The sequence below is a fragment of the Miscanthus floridulus genome, unplaced genomic scaffold (assembly GCF_019320115.1).
Source record: "Miscanthus floridulus cultivar M001 unplaced genomic scaffold, ASM1932011v1 fs_865_1_2, whole genome shotgun sequence".
NCBI classification, from domain to species: domain Eukaryota; kingdom Viridiplantae; phylum Streptophyta; class Magnoliopsida; order Poales; family Poaceae; genus Miscanthus; species Miscanthus floridulus.
In genome coordinates, this window is record NW_027097371.1 from 38,040 (window position 1) to 53,808 (window position 15,769).

The window sequence follows — 15,769 nt, forward strand, 5'->3', positions numbered from 1 at the left end:
GGCCTTATCTCCCACGCTCGACGCGAAAGTTCCCGCCAAGCACCGAGCGAACCAGGACCGAGAGGGAAGGAGAAATCGAGAAGATGGAAACGTGCGGGATGGCGGAAGGGAAAGGTATGGAGAGGAGCAGGCAAATGGTACGAGTCGGAATACCAATCACGTTTTCACTACACCAACTCATATCGGATGGGCGTTAAGACCCTCCGTTGGGGGCAACCAATCACCCCCTTTGTTATCGAGCCGAGCCGGTTCGTTTTATCCGGCCTAACCCAAACCAAACAGCCAGCCACTGAGTCCTGGCGCTCTGTTATAAACGCACAGCTCTTGTGTCTCCACGAGATCGTCGAATTCATCTCTTCCCTAGCACCAGCCATGGCGAAGGCGCAGCTTCTTCTCTGCTTCCTAGTCGCCGCCGCCGCGACGCTGCTCCTCGGTGAGTAGACCCACCCCGCCCCGGCCTCGATTTTCCGTCGAGGCACGACCCGCGCAGCGACCTCTGATCCGATCCGATCTGATCTGACGTTTGTGTTTCGCAGCCACGGCCAAGAAATCCGGGGACGTGACGGAGCTCCAGATCGGCGTCAAGGTACCCCTACTAGGACTGTTTTTCCCCCCTATGCATGTGCGATTTGTTATGTTTCATTCCTCCCTCCTTTATCGGATTAGGCTGGGCCAAGCAGACCGTAACAGAATAGATGGTAGTATGGTACTACAGTATGGAAATGTTGTTTTAATCAGACTGGAGTTTCTGGTTACGAGGGTAGCGTAGTTTTTGGAATAGATCGAAAATTGTAGAAACAAGATGTTATGGGAGTGATGGTCTGAGGAATTGTGGGGAAAGTAAGCTATGCAGGAAAAATCAGTCATTTTGGTGGGGATTGACTGAGCCATTGGGCAAAAGATTTATCGTTGGCTCGATATAAAATTCGTGTGTTTATTTCGGAGAATGCATGGAGATTGTGATTTGGATAGGGTTCTTTAATGGAACTCGAACATTTTGTTGTTTCCCAGTGCAACAAGTCACAGTTTAATTCTGGTTCGTATTTGAATGGTTACAATAAATGGATTTATTAATGCACAATTCAAGTTTCAGTTTTGTTTCCATACTGAGTAAGGGCATGAGTCCTATGGAAACCATAGACTGAGTAGGGACCTGAAAACCTTTTTGATTCGGCTTCATATCAACATAAAATGCTTTGAAAACTCTTTTCAGTTTCTTGTCAGCCAGAAAATCAAGTTTTCGAACAACTGGTACTTCCAAAATGTCTTGTTGTAAGAAAGTACCTCTGCCATTATCTTAAAAGAATAGAATATCTAGCTGGACAAGCAGAAGTGAATTTGTCTATTTTTACTAAACCATCAACCATGTTGTAAGAATATTGTCATGGAGTGTCGATAATTGCATGTGCTGCCAACATTTGCAGCAATTATTTTCGGCAGGTTCTTATATTGATGCTATGCCTGGGTATTTTAAAATGCAGTACAAGCCGGAATCTTGCAGCATTCAAGCTCACAAAGGTGACAAGGTTAAAGTTCACTACCGTGTAAGTCTAATGTTCTGCCCTCTCATCTGCTCCTTTATGATGCTCAAGAAGTTCTAACACTAGATAATACCCAGTGATTACAATAAGTATCTTCTGAGTTATGTTCACTTGCTGTCATTTTTTTTGACAGGGAAAACTTACTGATGGAACAGTTTTTGATTCAAGCTATGAAAGAGGTGACCCTATTGAATTTGATTTGGGCACTGGACAAGTGATTAAAGGTGATTAATATGGCAATGAATTGGCTACTCTCTGTTTTGGTTGTGTTCTGTTTCTCTGTCTGAATTCCTTACTGTGTAGGATGGGATCAGGGTCTCCTGGGAATGTGCGTTGGTGAAAAGCGGAAGTTGAAGATTCCATCAAAGCTAGGCTATGGGCCTCAAGGCTCGCCACCTACTATTCCTGGTATGTTTTTTTTTTAATATTTTCTGCTCTTTGTCTTTTGAGCGTACAATTGTGATAGTCACATTCGAATTATTCAAAACATTCCGTGAGGGTAATCATCACATTGTTTGTGCACAGCAAGAGCACGTGGTGGTTTATCTCCATTATCCTACTAACACTGCCACCTGAATGGATTCCTATAATGCCTTGCCCTGCCACCTGAATGGATTCCTATAACTATAATGCCTAGGTGAACTTCCGCAGATCACTGATGTGAGCCATTTATCTTCTTGCAGGTGGAGCAACCCTCATATTTGACACGGAGCTTGTCGCCGTCAATGGAGAACCAGCCAACCAATCTGACAACGAGCTTTAGATATATCAAATAGATGAATCCATGAAGCTTTTTACTCAGAACTCGGCAAATGTAATACACTCCAAGAAATGAGCCTTCATTCCCTGCGACATTCTTTTGCAATCAATAAGAACATCTAGGATTTCTGGAGCAAACTCTGATCTGTTTTGACTTTTGACTAGTTTACGCGTCTGTGTCTGGATTCCGGAGAATCGTTCCGAAATATATTTTTTGAGCCATTAGGGTTTTGGTTCAGGCTTCATTTGGATAAATAGGATTCATATATGAACTTATGCATGAGCCATCTACAACTCCATTTTCCACTGCTCGAGAATGGAGATTGTTTGGAGCCATTGCCAAGGACGAAGCTACGATTTAGCATAATGCAAGGAAATGAATCATTAAATAATTCTAGTATTATTATTTTGTTAATAGGTGGAACTCACGTCTATCACCTGATCATCCCGGTGTCGGTAAAAAAAGTTTCTATAAAAGCAGATTTCACAGTGAACATATCTTATTCACCATCAAACTCATTCATCATTTTTTTTTTAATTTTGAAATGCAATAGCCTGACTACACTGTTGACCGATCTTAAAAAACAACTGTTTATCGACAAGACTTGGACGCCTGGGCTGGATTAGTAGGAGGCCTATTGGGCTGTACAGGCTTTGTTGTCTTTTCCTGTGCTTTCGACAGAGCCCATGAACGACCTCGCGCCCATGGTGGGCTGCTTGTCTAGGGTTCGGGGATAAAAGACCCACTTCTATCCCACATTCCCACAGGCACCCCAACGCCGGCCCGCCCGCTCGCCCACCAGCCGCCGCCGCCGCGCCGCCGCGCCGCCTCCCTGCTTCGCTGCAAACCGCTCTGGGCACTTGAAGGTACGGCCATCTCTCAGCGCACTCGCCATCCCCCCAGCTTCAACTGTTTTGTTGGTGTGGTTCTCATCCAGAACTGAAATTCCCCCCTTCGCCACCACTGTGTATCCGCAGATGGCGGTGCCGCTGCTGACGCAGAAGATCGTGAAGAAGCGGGTCAAGCAGTTCAAGAGGCCCCACCTCGACCGCTACAAGTGCCTCAAGGTATCACCCGTTCCCTTGCTCCGTGAAGCCCTTATTCTGCGTGCAGCGTGCTGAACAAGCATTTGCTGCGCTCTTCGTTGATCCATTTGCCGGCTGCTAGTTAACTTGTTTTAGGTCCACCGGAAGAATGGTCACATGTGCACCAATTTGAATATCTTGGCCCGATTTTAGTCTGGAAGATGCTAGTGACAGCTCGTTGGCTTGTGTTCGATTTAGAATCTTGCCCCAACGGCCTGAAATGTAAGCTTAGCTTGTGAAGCGCTGAATTAGTACAAAGGGTAAGCTTTCCTCATTTTAGGATGGCTCCTTTGGTTGATGCAATAGTTTTTGACCAAGCAACTGTTAAAAGAGACCAAGTCCCACATGTCTGTAGCTGGGGATAACTTAGAAACAATAATGTTCAGTGTAGCAAATGCTCATTACTTCAGACCATGTTTGCTACTGCGTGAATCAGAAATGTGACATACACAAAACTGTACCAGTGTAGCAAATGGCCGTTGCTTCTGGCCATGTTCGTAGCTGGGTGAATTTGAAATGTGTCATATCGTGCATAAACGTGCCAGAGTCCCCCCCCCCCCCCCCCCCCCCCCCCCCCCCCCCCCCCCCCCCCCCCTTCTTTTTCTGGGGAGGGCCATGAATTGAGTCTTGGATATGACAGCTCCAGGTATAAGTAGATATCCTATAAAAAGATGCGCACACCTTTCTAATTCATTGGTATCTATATTTGCCTCATCTAGCATAAACATTTCTTTTAGTTTATGCTAATTTTGCCAATGCTGTTTTCTGTAGCCAAGCTGGCGCAGGCCTAAGGGTATTGACTCCCGTGTCAGGCGGAAGTTCAAGGGATGCACCTTGATGCCTAACATTGGATATGGCTCTGACAAGAAGACCAGGCACTATCTCCCCAACAAGTTTAAGAAGTTTGTCGTGCATAATGTCTCTGAGCTGGACTTGCTTATGATGCACAACAGGTATGCAATTTTTTGGATCTTCAGCAAACCTACTTATTTTATTTCAGGGGTGCAGCAGATTCCCAATTCCTGTACTCCCTTTTGTATCAAAATCATCAATTATTTACTTATATTTGTATCGCTTCACAACAGAACATACTGTGCTGAAATCGCACACAATGTGTCCACTAAGAAGCGCAAGGAAATTGTGGAGCGAGCTGCTCAGCTTGACATTGTGGTCACCAACAAGCTTGCCCGTCTTCGCAGCCAGGAGGATGAGTAAACTGTTTCTAGTAGTAGTTTTGGAGTGTTGTGGCTTTAGAAGACTTGCTGTGTATGATGAATCAGTTATCCTTTCTGTTTGCTTCATGAATCTGAGTATTGTGAACCCACTTGCTATCAGTAGCAACTTAACTGTGTCAATATTATTATCTTCATGTATTAACTGTGGCAAATACATCAGTTTTGATATCAAAGAACGTGTGATTGTGCTTGCCTATTTGCATTGGTTAATTTGTGTTTTTGTTGGCGCCGAGCAGCCACTGCTTGCAGCCTGTTTTGCAAGTGTTAAATTCGCTTGCTGCAAGTGGTGTCCAGGTTTTTACTGCACCTTACATCGTGCTAACTGGAAATGGTCGGAGACTGCTTATCAACCTCAAGTCTCATCCTGTGCTTGAATTTGAATTTGAACCTTTGCTGTTTAGGTGAGCTAGTTTTGCTCCTGAAATGCTGAATGGAGCCTGTCAGTTGTCATAGCTGTCCTGTCTGGTTCTCATACCGTGTGCTTGGATACTGGGTTCACCCGGGTTGGAGCGGGTTGAACCCAGTTTTCCAGGTGTTTGGTTTTGGGTCCGTCCGACCTGGGTCCAACCCACAAGCGAATATGCTCAGGAGATGCGGGTCCGCGAGATACCTCCAAATTGAGGGGGTCATGACATATCGCTGAATTCGTGTGGCATCGTTAATAGAATGTACTTGTATCTTATATGGGAGTTGATATATTTCAGATGCCTGAATTTAGACAACCAACTTTTAGTATAATTAAAAGGAAAGCTTATAAGAGATAATTTACAAATTTTTCTATATCAAACAATGATAAATTTATATGGTGCTCAAACAATAACAAAAAAAAAGGGCATCTGAAATATAGAAGTGATCTTACGTTAGTGAAAGCGCTAGAGTAAGCCATGGCCATAGCAAGTGATCTTAGGTCATGTTTGGTTGAGCTGTGGCTATGGGAAAAAGCTGCTGTGGGCTGTGAGCTGTGGAAAAGCTGCTGTGAGCTGTGAGCTGTAGAAAAGTTGAAAGCTGTTTGGTTAAACAAGTATAAAATATACCTTCTATCTTTATCTCTCTTGAAACAACTATCGAAGAGCTTTTTATTCCATCAATTTTGAAAAGCAGAAAGCCAAAAGCCAAAAGCAGGGTTAAACCAGCTTTCAAAAATGTACTACGAAAAAGCAGCTGCTACTGAAAAAACAGCCTCCAAAAGCAGCCCCTTTGGTTGAGCTTTTGACTTTTGGGGCCAAAAGCCAAAGCCAAAAGCCGAACCAAACGTTAGTGAAAGCGTTACATGGCCATAGTGCAGTTTGTAAAATACAGTAACCTTCCCTGAATTATTAGCGAAGTTGCAGCAGCAGCAGCCCAACCAAACCCGGTCTGTAGCAAGTTTTAACATCGATCTTGCCAACTCCCTGGATTATTATTGGCGTGCTAACAGGACCGTTCTGAATATCTGCAAGTTTTCTAGCGTCAGTTATCGACTCCTTGCTTCTCAGAGTCAGAGACGGTTGCATGATTTCAGAGAGGGACATGACCTGAAACTCTGAAAGGCTGAAACTGTTCCATGAATGTAATAGAAACTGTTTGGAACAGGAAATGTGAGGTGGTCATCTCGTTTGAGGCCCATTCGCCGGACCAGACCTCAGTACTGTATTAGCTCAGATCCGACAACCACCGAACCAACAACGACAATGGTAAAGCTGAACCTAGCCTTCCTTGTTTAGTTTCTCCCCCTAAAATTTAGGTTTTATCTCATCGGATATCTAAATACATACATAAAGCATTAAATATAGATTAAAAATAACTAATTATACAGATTACGACTAATTTATGAGACGAATTTTTTATGCCTCATTAACCCATGATTTGACAATGTGGTGCTATCATAAATATGTGCTAACGACGGATTAATTAGACTTAATAAATTCATCTCGCGGAGTACTGATGACTTCTGCAATTTATTTTATTATTACTATTCGAACACTCTCATGTGACATCCCCATATAACACCCGATGTGACACCCCTAAACTTTAGCCCATGAATTTAAACCAGGCCTATAGTTCCTCCCTCTAAAGTTTAGTCCCTATCACATTGGATGTTTGGACACAAGCATAGAGTATTAAATATAGACTAAAATTAACTAATTACATAGATTACGAATAATTTGCGAGACGATTTTTAAGCATAATTAGTCCATGGTTTGACAACGTGGTGCTACAGTAAACATGTGCCGATGACGGATTAATTAGACTTAACAAATTCATCTCGCGGGTTACTGAGGACTTATGTAATTTGTTACTATCCAAACACTCGATATAACACCTTCACATGATACTCGATGTGACACCTCTAAACTCTAAACTCTAGTAGCCTGGATTTAAACGCCCTCTATATAAACACGGTCTAGTCTAGATATTCAAAACTTTTTGTACAAAAACTCACCTATTGGACAGTAGTAGCCTAGTGGTACTGTACTGAACAGCTAGCTGATGTACCTACAGGAGTCGCGGTCGCATGAGCTGCAGAGAAAGAGATGGAGATTTTTACTACCGAAAGCATCACGAAATGATTGGCGAATTCACCTAACCCCAAAACTTTTCCCTAGAGTTTGATTAAATAAGTACATGATTTTGTACGAAAAAGATTCACAAGACAAGACGCACCTAGACCTACTCGTAGCTAACTGTGGTACTATATTCCTAGTGATCCGTAGTATTTATTTCCTAGTTGGTGCGAGAAAAATAGAATGAACTTGTGCGGCTGTGATGTGCCACACTCAGGAACGATAAAATATCAGTCTGAAATTAGCCTCTGATAGCAGTGTCAAGCTAGTCAAGATACGGTGCATGTGGCTGCAGCAGCATCGAGGCCCCTGTCCGTTTACTCTTTCATCATTCACGGCCCTTGTTGTTATTTTCAACGGCACGAAGAGTATGGCTCTTCCGGTCATGGTGGCGCTTGATTACTTCACACTGTATCCATATTACCTTATTGTATATGTACTACAAGTAGCGCCCTTAAAATCTAGATTTATTTTATTAATTGTTCCAAAAAAATTTATGATTTGAGAAAAATACAATATATGCAGAATTATACATAGTTTTTGCTATTCCTCAAATAAGAGCATCTACCGCAGTACTTAAAAAAAATAGAGCCCCTACTTTGTCTGTTTAGGCAACCCATGCTTTCTATTGTTATTTTTAGCAGTATTACCTAAAATAAGTTCTCTATTCATTTTTATTGTAACCTAAACTATTTCTAAATCACGTTCTCTATTCATTTTTATTGTAACCTAAACTATTTCTAAATCACCTCAGAGATTCCCTACATGACGTGTTGAAGGCAGTTTGTGCTCCATTGCTCAAATATAGAGAAAGATAGCTTATTTAAATAGCCTGTTGGAGATACTAATGTAAGTGCTTGCTATATGCTATCCATTACACTGACATTAATCGATTAGTAGCCAATTATTCTCCATATTTATTATCTATAAGAAGCAATGTAAACAAAAATATTCGTCTTGTACACTTACCACTGATCGAAGCATCGACAAGGACATGAATATTATGATAGATCGCCAAGTGCAATATGATAGAAGACCTGGCTTGGAAAAAATTGGTGATCATTTAGAAATGATGAGAAGCTAGTTGAAGATGCAATTCAAGGTTATTATGCATACTGCTTGAAAGAATTCTACCTCAAGAGACCTCCTCAAGGCACCCGTGTGTTTGAAATGCTATGCCTTTTGGGACCTTATGGTAAAGACATTTTTAGCTCTTCACTAGGCTTTTATTTGTCGTGGATATTTTGTGTTACTTGGTGTTGGTTTGTTTTGGGCTTTATGTATTGTTCGGAGGTTTAGTTGCCGTCGTCCTGTGACTGTGAATCGTCCTTTTGGATCTGTATTCTCCAACTTGAGTCCAACTTTTTCTATACGTAAGCTTTTCTATCCGTGTGTTTTTTTAATTAAAAAATGAAACTAATAACAAGGAGCCGCCGCATTCGCTACAGAGAAGGCATGTCGGTTTAGAACAACAACAATAATATAACACAGAATGACAGAATGGCCTGAGCTTATTTCCTGTTTTTCTTCAAAAAAAAATATTAAAAAAAGGGCGTCCCTATACGGCTAGACCATGAAAACCACGCGTAGTAGCGGAATAAACAACCTTCGCCGACGTCCCTGCGTTTTATTTCGTATCCTAGAAAACTCGCGTAAGTACGTACTGCATTTGCAGTTGCAGATCCAGCCGCATTTTTCGTACTTGGTTATTCACAGAGATGTGCATATGTTTCAGCAGCCCTGTTTTTTTTTAGACGCGGAGAGATCTTCCAAAATCCGGTGTCCAGGACAGGCGGGATCGGAGCACTGAATGTTGAGCGAGGGCAGTTTGACGATCGCGGAGTGCCCTCATTTATTCAATTCATTTCTTCTGCGTACGCATTTGCCCAAGACGGCAAACGCCAAGTCCGGCTTTGCCTTCTTATTCAAATCAGGACAGGTTTCTTACAGGATAAGTTGCATGATTGATTGCCTGATTGGTCACTATCTTCAGTTTCGTCTAGCTAGATTATTACTATTGTCCTCTAGAGTTTTTTTTAGATATACGAACGGTTTACATATGGAAGTTGTGATAAAAAAATATAGGCCGATAAATAAAATTGGGAGTTCCCTAAAGAAAAGAACTAAGAGGTGGCTTAGGAACTATAGACCTTGCGACTCCAAATGCTTACTTGTTAAGTAGTCACTCTTTAAATAAATTAATAAATGAAGATAGGGGTGGCAAAAACTTTTTAGAAATAAGTACTTAATAAAAAAACAAAATTTTAGAGGAAACACATTGGAAACCAAGAGATTCACACTTTCAGTCAGATCTTACAAAGGTCAAAGATCGTTTTCTATATTTATCTTCTTTTATTTTACACAATGGGTTCCTGTTAGGTTTTGAAAGGACAATTGGTTTGGAAACTTGGCTCTCAAAGAATAATACATAACTTTATACAATATACCACAAGAAAAAGTATTACAATGGCTCAGGTTTTTAATTCTACACCACTTAATTTGACTTTCCACAGGGCACTAGTTGGTGATAAGCTAGCCAAGTGGAATGAATTGGTATTAGGAATAGCGTTTGTGCAACTGGATGACCACCAACAACCAAGGTTCCTCAGTTCAATCCATCTATACTTAGAACCAGCTTGTTGTGATGCCTCTAACTAAAGCAGTTTGAAAGTTAAAATTACCTCTTAAAACTAATATCTTCATTTGGTTCTTTCTTAAGGGCATAATTTTAACTAAAGATAAAATTGTAAAGCGTAATGGGAGAGGTGATGAGAGTTGTTTCTTTTGCAACACAAAAGAAACTACTCAACATTTTCTTGATTGCCATGTAATGCACTTTATTTGGAGGGTGTTTGAAACTGTCGCTTACGTCCACCAACAAGCCCTACTGATTCTTTTGATCCTTGGCCTCGGGCCTCAACAAGTAGATCACAACTTACACTTTCAAGTTTGTGTAGGAGCAAGCGCAATGAAATGATTTGGTTTTGACAAAAAGATACAATCTTCTTATTTACGGGTTATTTTAAAGGATGATATTCATTATTGGACACGTTTCCGGTCCATCATACAAAAAAAAAAAAACATAACCCGCCAATGTTTTTCTTGAATAAAACATAACCCACCAATGTTATTAAAGTGAGCAAGTCGTATCTTGAAGACAATAGCAATAAAGATATTTGTTGCTATTAATTTATGCTGGATTTACATTTACTTGTACCAGAGTTATATATGGTGAGTATTTCAGTGTAATTAATTTCTAGGTATAATTGATATAAATAAAATTCGATGTGGGAAATGATATTTCATCACCTTATTCTTACAACAACTTTAATGTGAGGTAGAACTCTTCTAAAACACTCAAATTTTTTTCTTATAACATACTCATAAAATTCAAATGTAGGTAGGAAGGACTTTTTCACCGCTATAATATAGTAGTAAAATTGTTTTTTATAACATACGTGGCATTCTTTTCTTAAGATAAATTTAGTACACTAACTAAATGGTTAATGTCAAGAATTGTGGGCTCATTCCAAGACACTCAAAAGGATAGAGTGCTCACGTGCATGAGTGTAGTGTGTCCGTGATGTGTTTCAAAATATATATATATATATATATATATATATATATATATATATATATATATATATATATATATAGAGAGAGAGAGAGAGAGAGAGAGAGAGAGAGAGAGAGAGAGAGAGAACTCGTGCAGCTCATGCCGATCGCCTCACCCCTCTGAAAAAGATCAATAAAGCAGTGGGACGAACAAAAGGAGCCTTTCTATTTGGAGCAGGGAAATGAAAGGTCATGGGTTTTAGGCACCCCGATTTCCATCCAGTGAGGTAGTACTACCAACTCCTAGTAGCATCTGCATGCATCCGGTTTGCAGAACTGAGCTAGGCATTTAGGTGGGAAGTGGCCAGACCCATTCCGTTTCTTCGATTGCGAGCCACTGCCAACAAAACAGAAATCCAATCTCTCTCTCTCTGAACAAATAAACTGTTGTCAACTTGATTAAACCAAACAAACTCTTACCATTGTCATCACCGGGTTGCCCATGCATGCGCCTATGAGAAGAGAGACTGTTCCATAAATAGAAAGTGTTAATACAAGTATAAGTGGATAATGCCCACATCCCCTAATAGTATCCGTATATTCCATGATCATTATAACAAAGTTGGTTACACATCATAAATATTAGTATTTTTGTTTATACATTTGGTAAAATTTGGAAAACTTTGACCCCTAGGTAAGCGAGATGTGCGCTTATTTTGGAACGGATGGAGTAAGTCCTAGTCCATAGCCCATATAAAAAAAAACTTAATTGTTTAGCTACAATCTTGTGGTAGAACCGTCTAAAATAATTCACTTTCGAAGGTGCTTGTCTTCCATTAGACGCTAAACACCCTAAGAGTGAGCTAATTTAAATAGTTCTATCGAGCACACCCCATGGAAGAATTCGAAAATCCACATTTTTCAACAGGATCATAAATGGGAGAATAAAGCTTACAACATTTTAGTCATTTCTTACATCACTTTCCATGCAACATCAGAGTATAATATTTATTGTTTATAACAACAGAATATAACCATGTTATCAGAGTTTTAGCGAAAATAAAATCATTTAATGACAAGTTAAACATTAACACAATGATCCGTTATATATATCATAACAGGTTATAAGTTTTTCCATTGTAAAATATTTTAGGTCAAAGTTTTAAGTAAACTCTGAAAGCATCTAGGCCCCTAGTTGGGTTTCGGTGATTAATGACGACATGAGATTACTATGACTAACGTGTGTTTTGCAGAGGCAATTTAAGTTAGGTCATGGTAATGGAAATTAATTGGGCAATCATGGTTGTCATGCCCCTGACGATGAAAATCGTTTCGGTTTTCAAAGGATGGACGACAAGGTTAAGGACGAACTAGTTCTAAGTGTCGTTTGGTGTTTGAGAGACACTTAGAGTAGTTTAGGACTTTATTTTTCCTTTGGCCGTACTATTAAGGGGGGTATGGACTAGTAGCTTAACCTAGGTGAGTCTAGTGGGTTAGGTGTAGTGCACACTTGTCAAACCTAGCACTAGGTAGCTTAGGAATAGCCCTAAGATCAATTGGAGTCAACTTCATTCACATAGGATTTTGAGTTGGAAGTGAATGGAGGGTCAAATGACTAACCGAACGGTGGTCTGGTTGTGATCAGACGCTGGAGGGTGAGTCCGGTCAATTTATTTGATCAACTATAGTCATTAGGTACTGACCGGACGTTGGTCTGATTGTGATTGGACACTGAGGTGCCTGCGTCCGGTCGACTCTAGAGAGTTTTGAGAGAGGCTTTTTCATGACCGGACACGTCTGGTGTGTGCTGACTAGACGCTGGTCAGAGTTCGGTCAATCAACTGTAGTCGTCTAGTACTGACCGGACGCTGAGTGGAGGAGCACCGGACGCTGGGGTGCCTACGTCCGGTCGACTCCAGTAAGGTTCTAGAACATGTTTTTCTTGACTGGACACGTCCGGTTGATGCTGACCGGACGCTGGTCAGAGTTCGGTCAAAACTTAATGGCTCTCTCTGACACAGTGGCGGGTATAACTGACCGGAGCGTCTGGTCACCCCGCAGAGTGGTGACTCAGCCTCCAAACATTATGTTTTGATTGAGGAGGTATAAATACTTACTCCACTCGTCCAAGGGAGGCCTCTTGCCCATTGAAAGGTCCTAATGGCTAGAGGGGGATGAATAGCCTATTAAAAATTTCTACAACAACACTTAACAAACTGGTTAGACAATTATGAGGCGAAGCGAGTGTTGCGATAGCCTACTAAAAATGCAAGCCACCTATCACAATTCTAGTTTAGATAATATCTATCCACACAATAGCGATGACACTACCCTAAGTTAGTGTGCTCTCAAAAGCTAACTAAAGAGCCACACCAATCAAGCAATTAAGCTCTCACAACTAGGTACACTAAAGAGTTTGACAACTAGTTTGTGGTAAGGTAAAAAGAGTAAGCAAGATAGTTATACCACCGTGTAGATGAATGAGCCAATCAATCACAAGGATGAATAACAATGAAGACCAATCACCTCGGAATCAATGATGAACACAATGATTTTTTACCGAGGTTCACTTGCTTGCCGGCAAGCTAGTCCTCGTTGTGGCGATTCACTCACTTGGAGGTTCACGCGCTAATTGGCTTCACACACCAAACCCTCAATAGGGTGCCGCACAACCAACATAAGATGAGGATCACATAAGCCACGAGCAATCCACTAGAGTACCTTTTGGCTCTCCACCGGAGAAAGGTCAAGAACCCCTCACAATCACCACGATCGAAGCCGAAGACAATCACCACCCTTCGCTCGACGATCCTCGCTGCTCCAAGCCGTCTAGGTGGCGGCAACCACCAAGAGTAACAAGCGAATCCCGCAGTGAAACACGAACACCAAATGCCTCTAGATGCAAACACTCAAGCAATGCACTTGGATTATCTCCCAATCTAACAAAGATGATGAATCAATGATGGAGATGAGTGGGAGGGCTTTGGCTAAGATCACAAGGTTGCTATGTCAATGAAAATGGCCAAGAGGATGAGCTTAAGCCGGCTATGGGGCTTAAATAGAAGCCCCCACAAAATAGAGCCATTATACTCCTTCACTGGGCACAACTCGGGGTGACCGGACGCTCTGGTCGGATCAATCGAACGCTAGCCCTCAGCGTCCAGTCACGTGATACACGCCACGTGTCCCCTCTCTTTGAATACTGTTTGCCCAATCTCAATGGTCAACAGTCGATCAGACGCTGCGGCATAAGTGACCAGACGCTGAGCCTCCAGCGTCCAGTCGTTTTCAGTAAGGTTCCAGAAACAAATTTCTTTGACCGGACACACCCAGCGTCCGGTCACTTGGCGACTCCTCTGTGCATGACCATGTCAGTGTGACCAGACGTAGCTAGCCAGCATCCGGTCGATGACCGACGCTGCGCTTCTTCAGCTGCTACTGACCGGACACGCTTGTCCTACAGAGACCAGCGTCCGGTCACTTATAGTGACCTCTGTCTTTTCTGTCTAGGGCACCGGTGGCACCGTCGGACTGTCCGCTGGTGAAGTTCCTAACCCTTGCTCAAATGTGCCAACCACCAAGTGTATCACCTTGTGCACATGTGTTAGCATATTTTCACAAGCATTTTCAAGGGTGTTAGCACTCCACTAGATCCTAAATACATATGCAATGAGTTAGAGCTTCTAGTGGCACTTTGATAACCGCATTTTGATACGAGTTCCACCCCTCTTAATAGTACGGCTATCAAACCTAAATGTGATCACACTCTCTAAGTGTCTTGATCACCAAAATAAAATAGCTCCTACCATTTATACCTTTGCCTTGAGCCTTTTGTTTTTCTCTTTCTTCTTTTCAAGTCCAAGCACTTGATCATCACCATGGCATCACCATCATCATGTCATGATCTTCATTTGCTTCACCACTTGGAATGTGCTACCTATGTCATGATCACTTGATAAACTAGGTTAGCACTTAGGGTTTCATCAATTCACCAAAACCAAACTAGAGCTTTCACCCATATGTTCAGCTAAGAAACACCTTTAGAATGCAAGGGAGAGCAAGAGCCTACCGAGGTGATTGAGATTTGAGAATCCAAGATTAAGGACCTCATTAGTGAATAGAGAGTAGCAAGTGTGCTTCCACCTTTCTCATTAGGCTTGTCTTAGTCAAGTGAGAGTTTATGCTTGTTACTCTTGGTGATCGCCACCACCTAGACGGTTTGGTGGTGATTGGGAGCTTGGTGATCATCCGGCGGAGCTTGTGGATGACCCAAGTCATGTTGTGAGCGGTTGTGGGCAATTCACTATGACGGAGTGTCAAAGAATCAGCCCATAGAGAGCACTTGATCCTTAAGCGGATCAAAGAGGAGCTACACCCTTGCGTAGGTGCTCCAACGAGGACTAGTGGGGAGTGGTGACTCTCCGATACCTCAGGAAAACATCACCGTGTTTCTTTCCCTCTCTTTACTTTGACAATTTACATTTGAGTAATTCATTTCATGTCTTTGCATTCCTGTCACCTGCAATAGGGTAGAACAAACTATGAGTACTCAATTATACTCCGCAAGACTTACCCATCAGGAGGAAAGAAAAGATTCCAAGGATATGCAAGGCTATCTGGCTTGTGGTTTTATTACATCTGTAGGAAGCATCACTAAGCGTGCATCCTTATATTCAATTTCATTAGTAGTCATCATTAGTTCATTAACTAACCATTCTATGTAAGCACATATGCTACTTTCAAGCAGGTGGTAAGCAATTAGAACCATTTTACCATCTTTCATATTCCAGTTCTTACTACGATGCTAGATTGCAGTCAAGCCGTACCGTATCACACGGTGATTTGTGAACCAATGTATCCTAGCTGGGTACCCTGAAACACACGTCCCGCTTGTACCCTAGGCACAAGCAGACCAACCCACCACTCTCCTGTCAAGGGGTCCAGGTCCCCATCCAAACTTGGACTCCAAGCCCCCACACTTGAGTCTTAGACTCAGTATGGTGCTTAGATCTCCACCATCCCTGCCTCTAATCAGTCAATCTGGAAAGAG

At 41.9% G+C, this 15,769-nt stretch overlaps 2 protein-coding genes across 2 annotated transcripts; both read left to right on the forward strand.

The window, feature by feature from the left end:
• Nucleotides 1–260: 260 nt before the first annotated feature.
• On the forward strand, nucleotides 261–2,438 carry LOC136533355 (peptidyl-prolyl cis-trans isomerase FKBP15-1-like). Its single transcript, XM_066525916.1, has 6 exons — nucleotides 261–433; nucleotides 537–586; nucleotides 1,482–1,544; nucleotides 1,675–1,765; nucleotides 1,845–1,949; nucleotides 2,225–2,438. The coding sequence occupies exons 1-6, from the start codon at nucleotides 373–375 to the stop codon at nucleotides 2,302–2,304; spliced, it is 450 nt and encodes a 149-aa protein (XP_066382013.1). The 5' UTR covers nucleotides 261–372; the 3' UTR covers nucleotides 2,305–2,438.
• Nucleotides 2,439–3,038: 600 nt separating this feature from the next.
• On the forward strand, nucleotides 3,039–4,817 carry LOC136533358 (large ribosomal subunit protein eL32z-like). The gene is made up of 4 exons (XM_066525919.1): nucleotides 3,039–3,167; nucleotides 3,279–3,368; nucleotides 4,158–4,339; nucleotides 4,472–4,817. The coding sequence occupies exons 2-4, from the start codon at nucleotides 3,279–3,281 to the stop codon at nucleotides 4,599–4,601; spliced, it is 402 nt and encodes a 133-aa protein (XP_066382016.1). The 5' UTR covers nucleotides 3,039–3,167; the 3' UTR covers nucleotides 4,602–4,817.
• The last annotated feature ends 10,952 nt before the right edge of the window (nucleotides 4,818–15,769 follow it).

What these genes read in the sequence shown, in the direction of transcription:
- LOC136533358 (XM_066525919.1), top strand. Translation starts at nt 3,279, where the DNA reads ATGGCGGTGCCGCTGCTGACGCAGAAGATCGTGAAGAAGCGGGTCAAG. An exon ending in ACCGCTACAAGTGCCTCAAG is followed by an intron (nt 3,369 to 4,157) that starts GTATCACCCGTT and finishes TGTTTTCTGTAG; the next exon opens with CCAAGCTGGCGCAGGCCTAA. An exon ending in TTGCTTATGATGCACAACAG is followed by an intron (nt 4,340 to 4,471) that starts GTATGCAATTTT and finishes GCTTCACAACAG; the next exon opens with AACATACTGTGCTGAAATCG.
- LOC136533355 (XM_066525916.1), top strand. Translation starts at nt 373, where the DNA reads ATGGCGAAGGCGCAGCTTCTTCTCTGCTTCCTAGTCGCCGCCGCCGCG. An exon ending in AGGTTAAAGTTCACTACCGT is followed by an intron (nt 1,545 to 1,674) that starts GTAAGTCTAATG and finishes TTTTTTTGACAG; the next exon opens with GGAAAACTTACTGATGGAAC. An exon ending in CTCGCCACCTACTATTCCTG is followed by an intron (nt 1,950 to 2,224) that starts GTATGTTTTTTT and finishes ATCTTCTTGCAG; the next exon opens with GTGGAGCAACCCTCATATTT.